At 50.7% G+C, this 10,195-nt stretch overlaps 1 protein-coding gene and 1 non-coding gene across 3 annotated transcripts in view; one reads left to right on the forward strand and one right to left on the reverse strand.

Moving 5' to 3' along the window:
• Poldip3 (DNA polymerase delta interacting protein 3) overlaps window positions 1-9,571 on the reverse strand; it is a 28,195-nt gene extending 18,624 nt beyond the window's left edge. The window contains exon 1 of one of the 2 annotated variants that reach the window (XM_006980233.4): window positions 8,503-9,571. In XM_006980233.4, coding sequence (XP_006980295.1) covers window positions 8,503-8,561 — 59 coding nt within the window. In that variant the 5' untranslated portion in view covers window positions 8,562-9,571. Of the gene's footprint in view, window positions 1-7,647; window positions 8,369-8,502 lie in introns of those variants that run through there. The other variant, XM_042264917.2, reaches the window with a different exon arrangement.
• LOC121824564 (U12 minor spliceosomal RNA) lies at window positions 8,948-9,098 on the forward strand. Its single transcript, XR_006066496.1, has one exon. It is a non-coding gene; the product is annotated as a U12 minor spliceosomal RNA (small nuclear RNA).
• Window positions 9,572-10,195: the final 624 nt, after the last annotated feature.

The following is a 10,195-nucleotide window of genomic DNA, read 5'->3' on the forward strand; positions in this document are numbered from 1 at the left end:
TGATCAAATTCTTTAATGTGCAAAGAACTATGTTTGAGCCGGGCGGTGGTGGCGCACGCCTTTAATCCCAGCACTCGGGAGGCAGAGGCAGGCGGATCTCTGTGAGTTCGAGGCCAGCCTGGTCTCCAAAGTGAGTTCCAGGAAAGGCGCAAAGCTACACAGAGAAACCCTGTCTCGAAAAACCAAAAAAAAAAAAAAAAAAGAACTATGTTTGTAGTCATGCTAAGTACAAATGAGTCATTTGCAGAAACAAGCTTGGAGGGAGAGACCAATTTATACCTCCCATTATTTAGTCTTTCTGTATATGTTGTCAGAGATAAGCCTGAAGAAAGTAACTCAAAACAAGTTTAATGTAAAATAATATTCAAAACTGTTTAACACAAAATCATATTCAAAACCAGGTATACTAAAAAAATGGAGTAAAGTGGGCTGGATTTACAACACACCTGCATGGCAGGATGTCTGCAGGTCCAAGCAGTCCCCTTGGATGGAGCACAACCCCACCAGGGTAAGCTGCAAGCCGGCCTCATTACAAGACAAGGATGCATGAGAAAATAAGACCTGCCAGAGGTCTGCTGCTCCTGTCTCTGGCTGTGTAGGCCAAACTAGAAAAAAACCTTATCTGTGGAGAGGATGAATTTCTCCTCACTCTCACATGACAAGGGAATAAATTCTCTTGCCTGTGAAGGGTCTGAAAGTCTACATCCACATTCCAAATGCCTCAGAGAGGTAAACTGTTGAGGAATACTATTTTTGTACACTGTGAAGAAGTGTCACTCTGATTGGTTTAATAAAAAGCTGAACAGCCAATAGGTAGGCAGGATTTCCAGGCACAGAGGATGCTGGGAAGAAGGGCAGAGCAACTGCCCTGTCTTCAACATCTCCCGAACAGACATAAGAGGATGCTGTGAGCAGGGAAAACCTGTACCTAAGCCTACCTACCACCTGACTGGTATAGGACCTATACGCCATTTCAAGTGGCTGTGCCCTTTACCCTGGCTTTCAATTCTTCCTCTTAACAAAAGCTGATTCCAGGGTCCACACCCTAACCACCATGTGCCCTGATTAAAGGAGGCTGCCAGATATTCTGTCATCATACTCACAGTTGTGGATATTTATTCAGAATAGCCAAGTGGTGTCTTTGAAAACCTTGCTAGACAATCCTATAAAAATGACTCAATAGGGTTCTAGTTCTCCTTTAAATTGCCAATTAGATGCTGAATTTAACTGAATTTAAAGCTTCTTTTACAAAGCTTCCAGGTGCTCGTTCCTTATGTGGGAGTTTGGTGTAACTAACTGCTAGTTACAATTACCTTATCCTTCTACAGAACTCTGGTACACGGTCTGGCCAGTTGTACAATTGTATTAAACCTTACTAAACAAAATTTATGTTAGCTTTGTCTCTTAATGTTCCCCAGGAGGTTGTACAGTTACTACCTCCTGAAGTTTTCTGGATCCTTGCCATCTGTGGGGTTTCACTGTGGCCCCTTGGATGGACCCTCCTGAGGCACTTTGACTAACGCCCTTCTACACTATCCCTTTTATCAGCGCAAAGAGAAATCTGCACCCTACACCCCTAAAGCAGTTTGGGTGACCTATGACGGGGTATCCAACCCCATCCCTCTTTTTGCCACTCTGATCAGTTCTTGGCACTCAGAACTAGAACAACCAGATGGAAGCCTTTCTACACCAATTAACCTGTTTTATCAGCTCTCAACGCCCAAGAAAAATTTCAGATCAGCCTAACACCCAACCTGATTCTTTGCCTGCTGCAGTCCTCGTCTGTGACTAGATCTGACTCCAGCTTGGGATGGGATTTGTGTCCTCCTCTGAAAACGATGTTGCTTCCACACCAACAGATCCTAACTGGTTTGAGATGCGGCCCAAAGACATAGGGACCAAACAAAAATTCAACCACAAGCTTCTGTGTATGTATGGGCTTTTAGTTCCCTCCCTCTCTGGCTCCTCCCCTGATCACTTCCTTCATCCTTATTATCCTCACAGTCACATTTTTTACCCTGTCTTTTAAGTGTTTTACCCTCTGAACTTCCCCCATAAGCCCTCCCAATGGCTCTCACCCTACAAGTGATGGGTTGCCAACAGTTACAACACCGCCAACTGACCAATCAGATTAAGGAAGACCTGACCTTGGTACAACACAGCACAGGCACCTTACAAAATTAAATAGGTTCCCTGACTGTGGTGGTCCTCCAAAACGGCAGAGGACTAGACTTAATGACTGCCAACAGGGAGGCATCTGCGCCTTCCTAGGGGAAGAATGCTGTTTTCCTGGGAATCAACCTGGCCTAGTACGGGAAAAGGCTAACAATTATTAGGAGGAATCAACACAGACAAAGGGCACACAATACTTTCTGGAAGCCCACCTGACTGCTTGGGGACCACAGATCGCCCCTTGGCAGGCCCAATCATTATGTTCCTGCTAACTTTCAGCTGTCTCTCCAAAGTCCTCCAGCAAAGACTACAAGCTTTCTGTGCCCAGAGGGTCACCGAATTCTTCATGCCCCATCCCACCTGGAAGGGACTTCTACATGCCCCCCTCCACCAGTCTGACGGTCACCCCACTCCAACTGGAGAAGCCTCCCTGAAACTACAACCTCTGTCCCTTCTTTTTACTCTTCCAGAATTGGGATACGTTGGTGTGGTAGTTTGAATGTAACTGGCCCCCATAATCTCACAGGGAGTGGCATGAGTAAGAGCTGTGGCTTTGTTGGAGGATGTGGGGGGGGCGGACTTTGAGGTTTCCTATGCTCAGGATACCACCCAGTGTCTCAGTTGACTTCCTGCTGCCTGCAAGATGTGGACTCTCAGCTACCACATACTCCAACAGCATGTCTGCCTGCCTGCCGCCATGCTCCCTGCCATGATGATAATGGACTGAACCTCTGAAACTGTAAGCGAGCCACCCCAATTAAATGTTTTCTTTGTAAGAGTTGCCATGGTCATGGTGTCTCTTCACAGTAATAAAAACTCTAAGAGTTGGGTAATAGCCTCAGGTCATGAGGAAGTGAGCCAGGCTATATGGGGCACTAGCCTCTCGCCATAAAGAATGGTCTAGCCCCAGCCTGACCAGTCCATTCCACCCAAAGAAACAACATGCCCCAGTATCAAAACAACCCACCCAGAGCCTGGTGTGGTGATGCAGGCCTTTCATCCCAGCACTCAGGAGGCAGAGGCAGGTGAATTTCTGAGTTCAAGGCTAGGGAGTTCCAGGACAGCCAGGGCTGTGACACAGAGAAACCCTGTCTTGGAAAACAAAAACCAACGACCCACCAACAAATTAAGCATGGGTCAACAGACATTAACTTGAGGAATCAAATTTAAACAGTCTTTCCCGTTACTGATGTTAGTGTTTTAGTTCTCATCTACCACATTAACACCTCCAAAGTAAAAAGGAAGGGTGACTGCTGTCTTCAGGAGCAGCACCATCTCAGGGCTCTAGTCTTCCTCAGGGACAGAGCCCACTCTACTGCTGATTAGGGTGAGGATGCCCATGAATGACACCTGACCAAGTGCTCAGCTGCTCACATACAAGTCACCAAGACAATCTGGACTGGCATTTTCACCTACAGCAAGGCCTCACTTGGTGACAGGGACAGTCATGAAAACAGCTCAGCACTGCCCTGTCACATAACCCTAGGGCCACCTCCACGTATGCCACTTTTGTCTGTACACGAGGGTGCATCTGTGGAAGAGAGGCTCTGGCAGTCAGGGATACAGGCGCTGCTCCTGTGGGGAGTAGCTACTTTGCAATTTGATGCATTCATTCCCTGGTTACAGGCATTCTTTCAACTCCTTTCACAGCTCTGGAGGCTTCTGTGTTCCAGCTTTTTATAATCACATCTCCTCTGCTGCATGAAAAGACAGCTATTCATCCCAGCAGGCAGCAGCCCTGGCTATAAGGCAGGCATTAGTCATCAGGGATTCTTCAAATAAACACAACTGCCAGGGGCAGACCTCTAAACCAGTCAATTATGGTACCTGCCCCAGAACTGCTGAAGGCTCACTAACAAAGCCCTGCCCTATGGGGGGTCTCCAGTCTCACCCCATCTTTGAGCCTGCAGCCCCACATCCCATTGTAGGAGCTACTGAGTTTCCTAAACACATCCTGCACATTTGTCTGTGGACAGCAATAACTGCAACTCTGCAATGTTCCAAGCGGCCCGGGCACTCCTGAGACCCTGGGAGAACACCGCAGGTCAAGGAGAGGGCCCACTGGACTCCTCTTTCCTAGTCTCCACCTAGAACCCGGCAGACACAAGGGTGTGCGGGGACCAGGAAGGCCTGGTCTTCCTCGTTCTGTAGAAGACAGAGCCAAGGCCAGCTCCAGATGCCTGACACAAAAGAGGCTCATGAAGGTAGCCATGGGTTACAGAAAGTGGATTTAAATGCAGGAAAGGAAGTTATGCTAAGAGTATATTCATGTTGACACCATTCAAAAAAAAAGAATAAGACATTTGTGTATGTGTGTGTGTGAGAGAGAGAGAGAGACCCCGCAGAGAGAGACAGAGACAGAGACGACGGGGGGGGGGGGGGGGGGGGAGAGGGAGAGAGAGAGACCCCGCATACAGCACAAATGTAGAGATCAGAGGACAACTTTCAGGAGTCTGTTCTCTCCCTCTACCAAATGGGTCTTGAGATGGAACTCAGTTGTCAGGCTTGGTGGCAGGCCTTTTTACCTGCTGAGCAATCTTGCTGGCCCTGAGGTCATTTGGGGGAGGAGGGTGCTGGTATTTTTGTTGTTTTTTGAAGATTTTATTTTTTTGTTTTATATAATTGTCTGTCTGAATGTGTTTGTCTGTGTACCATGTACACAGGGAGGCCAAAAGAGGGTGACAGATCCCTGGGTACTAGAATTACAAAGAGTTGTGCACTGTCATGTGGGTGCTGGGAATTGAACCCAGGTCCTCTGGAAGAGCAGCCAGTGCTCTTAACTGCTTAGCCAGTCCCGAGATCATTTTTATACAGAGAAAACAAACAGTTTAACCTAAATTAGTAACAAGATACCAGGACACGTTCCTTACTGAAGTATTTTCAGACATTTACTTGAAAACAGCACTCCTCCACCTTGGTTTTTGTGTTTGGAGCTACACTTCCTTCAGCTTACCTCACAAGGAGTCAGAGTGAGGAGCAGGTCCAGAGCCTAGATCTGAGCCCAGCTTCACTGTCCTGCCACCCACCGTGGCTCCAAGGACTCCTCAGACTGCTGTGAAGCTCTCAGCCGATCAACTCCAGCACACTCTAACCGGACCAGCAGTGATCCCAAGAACCAGACTAAGAACCTACAGAGAGATGCTGCACTCACTAACTTAATCCGAGACTCTCGAGTCTAAGGCAGAAGTCAACAGGGCACAGCCTGCACTAGAGCGCTAAAATCACTAGAGCCAAGTGTAGGTGGGACAGCAGGATCCCATCAGAGATGGATCAGGGGTCATTCAAACCACGCTCGCCACTCTACACACACCCATTCACCGGAGCTCTGCTCAGACCGCTCCCCCAGGTCCCACTGCACTCGGTGTGCTTGGGCTGCGGTCTTATGGTAAGCAGTGAGGAGGGCCACCAGGCAGGTAGGTTATGGAGGCTGTTTTCCCGGGCAGCCCCTGGCTTTTGCCCATCAGCTAGCAGGAGAGTGGCTGCCCCAGGAGCCACACACTCTCCCAGTTACTTAACCCAAGGCTCTTCTCAGGATCACTTTGATAACACTTAAAACCAAAGTTGCCAGAACAGTGATTCCTTCTAGAAAGTACTAAACAATGTATTTACTGTATGACATCACAGAACTTGATATGGAGCCCCAGATCAGTTTGTTGACTATGCAAGTGAAATGGAATGTCAAGAAGTTTTAACCCTTGCACTGCCTTCTAGTCCTCCAGATACTCCTGTTCCAATACAATCTTCACATAAAAGCAAAATCCTCACACTGAAAATCAGATCTTTTTTTTTTTTCTCTTTAAACCTTCAACAGTGACATCAAAGAAAGGCACCACCTAGTGAGCACTTGGCCTGGGGGACAGGCCTACTCTGTTCCAGACGTGGAAGGAAAGCAGAAGCAAACCGTGGTGCTCTGAGTGCAGAGTCTTTCCACCTATGCGGTTCCCTGCTTCTCTTCCGTAAAGGGAGGCTCCATGGCACCTCCCATCCCTTTCAACACTCACTACAAAGTACATGCTTTGTTTTCTGAGGCAGGGTCTCAACAGCTCAGGCTGGGTACCACTCCTCCTCAGCCTTCCTAGTGCTGGGATGACAGGCTTGCTCCATCACCTCAGCTCTAACGTGGCAGGAACTTAAAAAAAGAAAAAAAGTATGGTTTGGATCAAGAATGTTCTCCAGAGAACTCACTGTGGAAGGGTTGGTTTCCAGCTAGAGGAGCTACTGGGGTTGGGGTGGGGTGGATAGGTTCATGTATATAGCCCTGGCTGTCCTTGAACTCACAGAGATCTGCCTGCCTCTGCCTGAAGTGCTGGGACTAAAGATGTGCGCCACCACACTTGGTGGTGCTAAGAAGGGACTAACTACATCACGAGAGACTAACCTTACCAGTGGATTACTCCACTGACCAACCTTCAGTTCATAGCTAAATGGGCTACTACGGGGTGGGGCCTAGAAGCAGGAAGCAGGTCACCTCCTTCGAAGGGTGTACTTCTGTCCTTTCCCTCTCCTCCACTCACCTCTCCTGCTTCCGTGGCTGCCCGAGCGGCCCTGAGGTGAACAGCCCTGCTTCTTTAAAGTTCAGTCAAGTCGAGAGCCAGGCAAACACGGACTGAAACTGAGAGTCAACTGCCATGTCAAGTACGTCACAGCAACGTCACAGCTGACACACAGCGCAGTCCTCTGAACAAGCGGCCAGGAAGACCATCCCAAGGACAGCGGAGAAGGGCCTGCTCTCCCTTAGGGCACACATCTTCCTCTCCCGAAGCTGCCCTCACTGCTTGACATTCCAAGACCACCCACCTAGGTTTTGTAGACCGCACAGCATCAGGCTCTGGGGGAGACATCTGTGTCGAGAGCTGTGCTGAGATAACTAACCACACACTTGTGTAAGCAGGCCCCGTTAAGTTTGCACACTACATTATCACAGGTTGTGAATTCCGGGATGCACGCCCTCCTTTGATTCCCCACCGTGCCTGGGGATTTTCGTGCACGCCTTTAATCCCAGCTATGAACTCGTCAGTGGAGTAATCCACTGGTAGGTTAGTCTCTCGTGATGTAGTTAGTCCCTTCTTAGCACCACCAAGTGTGGTGGCGCACATCTTTAGTCCCAGCACTCCAGGCAGAGCCTGGTGGATCTCTGTGAGTTCAAGGCCAGCGTGGACTACAGAGTGAGTTCCAGGACAGGCAGAGCTACACAGAGAAACCCTGTCTCCACAAACCAAAAAAAAAAAAAAAAAAAAAAAAAAAAAAAAAGAAGCAGCAGCAGCAGCAGCAGCAGCAGCTTATGGCCTCTTCTCAGGGTCACTGAGCCAGATCCCGACCTGCCTGTGGCCCTAACTAGTTAGAAGTTCTGGTACCCCAAGGTGATGGAATAAAGTTGCTTCTGCTCATCTAAGGTTGGTCATTTCCAGACCCAACAGCCATAAAAGCTCGAGATGGCTACCGATGTTGATGTCTATTGAGTCTTGAGTGTCTCACCGAGTCCAGGACATCCATCAGCGAACACCACTGCACCCTGTCTTTTTCGGCAGTTAAAACTCCGAGCACTCCGTGGCCTTGGGAAAAGCCACCCTACCCTCTCTCAGGCTCCAGCTTCCCATTTGTGAAACCGGCATAAGGTAAACAAATAGCGCGGGAGTGCCTGGAGTCCCCGCTACTCAGGAGGCTGAGGCAGGGGGGCCGATCGAGTTCAGGAGTTCGAAACCAGCCTGGGCAACATGGAAGGCGCCAGCTTCTCAGAACACAAACAAACTCGCCTGTCATCCCAGCAGCACTTGGGGAAACGAAAGCGGGAGGATCTAGGCTTTTAAGGCCGGTCTCAGCAACACCACAGAGTTCGAGGCCTGCTCCCGCTATGTGAGACGCCGTCTCGAGAAAACTGGCGACCACCACATTACAGACACTCTAGTGATAGGAACCAGGCCTCTCAGCTGGTCAGAGGTAACCACAGTGGCTCAGGAGAGCCTGCAGGACGGGGTCTGGGCTGCGGTCCCGTCCGCTCAACTTCCGCCCTCTTAATTCCGAGGGCCGCAACGCGCGAGCCGAGACGGCGCCACCGTGGGCCGCCCCGGACCCAGAACCCAGGCAGGAAGGGCCGGCGCTGCCCAGCCCTCGGCCCGCCCGAAGCTGGGCCTCCCGGGGCCCGGTAATAAGCAGTGGGCTGGCGGGCGGATGGGCCCGCGCGGCCCGGCCAATAAGGAGCGCGGCGGACGCAGGGGGGCGGGAGCAGGCGGCTCCGCGCGGGCGGCTCCCTTCTCTGCCTCCCCCCCCGCCCCCGAACCCTACGAAGCCGCGAGCCCCACGAGCCCCCGAATAGAGGCCAAGGCCGCTCACCGTCCCTTGGTCGCCGTCCCGCGCTTCCGGATGAGCTCGTCGAGCGAGATGTCGGCCATCTTGCGCCGCTAGGCTAGCGGAGAGCGCAGCGAGCGTCAGCGACGAGCCCGCTCCGCGGCCGCAGCGCCCAGCAGCTCCCGACGCCCCGACGACCAACTCTCGCGACAACTCCAGAGGGGCTCGGAGCGGAAGGGGCGGGGCCGCTCCCCGTGAGCCTCTGCGGTGCCCGCTCTCAATCTGCATATAGAAGGCCGGGACGTAGTGGATTCTTTTTTTTCCTTTCCCCCTCTCCTTGTACAGAGGAAGAGTTAAAGGGCTATGATTGGAAACCACTAGAAAACTTTCACGTCGACGGTTTTGCCGGTTGAACGACCGATCGGAAAGTCACCACAGCTGTGATGAGAATATAACTCCTCACCCCTGATGATCCGGGCGGTTGCTGTTCATGCCTTAAACTTATGAGTAAGGAAAATAACGATTCGGGGTGACGCCCGAGTCCTCACTGCTAATGTGAGAAGAATTTTTGAGCGGGTAAAGGTTACCCCCTAAGGTGACCCGCCTACTTTGCGGGATGCCTGGGTGAGGTAGTCTGCCCGACCCCCTTTATGCTAAAGAAAGTCAGAAAGAGAACAAGCTGTCTGCATAGTTATCCCGGAACTGCATCGTGTGCACAGGTCTGCGGCTGCCTTTCCATCCCAGTAAGCCGAGTTTATCCCGGGCGTCCTACCCCGGTATGAGTGTAGATACTCTCCGAAGACTGTTGGCCACCTGCTGTAGGGTGAAAGATTCACCTGCTGTAGGGTGAAAGATTCAAGCTCACTTTCGGTTTCGGGAACCCATCTTCTCCGCTGGCTGGACTCCACGTCCACTACCAGTCAGTTATTTAAAAAAGTGCATCAGGACTCAAAGAAGAGCTAGGCAGAAGCCAAAAAGCCTTGGGGTTCAGCACTGCATCTGACACTGGAGAAGCATCCTGGTCCCCGGAGTGGAGCTAAGATTGGCTCGTTCTCTATCCTTGTCTTCAAACAGAGACCACCAGCATCCCACCTGTCTCTAGTTGTTCAAGAGGAGCAGGACCCCAGGGTGGGCAAAGGGATAGATAGCTGCAGGTTTAGCCTCAGTGCTGGGGCTATTTGAGCCGTGCAGGGAACAGAACCGGCCACGGGGGTCTTGTCAATAAAGCCCTCACTCCTCTTGACAGTGAAGTTGTTAAAAAAAAAAAAAATAAAAAATCCGTGTTTTCCTCCAGTACACGAGACTATAAGGAAGTCATCTAATTTTGGTTTGGGCACTGGGGATGAGGCTTTGGGTGGGGGCAGCCCCACTGGACTCCCCCATGGAATGGAGCTCTGTGATCAGGTCTTTCTCCCCGGGGCAAACAAATGCACCTTCCAGCGATGAAACTGCCTTGTGGTAGCCAAAGAAATTCACTTTGCTTGGCAACTGTAGAAACCACACCTGACTGTGAAACCCAGAGTCCAGCCGCACTGGAGTGGGGACGTGCCCAGGGTCCTGCTCTGGACAAGCCTCCCCAACGACTGCACCTCTCCTGGAGGACTTCAACTGTACACGGACATACTACATAAGCAAGTGACACCCTATTGTGAATTCCTTTTCTTTTTACTAGTTCTGACGTGCTTGGAGTGTGTCGATTCTTTCCCCCAATTACATGTATTAGGGAGTGATTTCTCAC

This window comes from Peromyscus maniculatus, chromosome 20 (genome assembly GCF_049852395.1).
Source record: "Peromyscus maniculatus bairdii isolate BWxNUB_F1_BW_parent chromosome 20, HU_Pman_BW_mat_3.1, whole genome shotgun sequence".
Classification (NCBI taxonomy): Eukaryota; Metazoa; Chordata; class Mammalia; order Rodentia; family Cricetidae; genus Peromyscus; species Peromyscus maniculatus.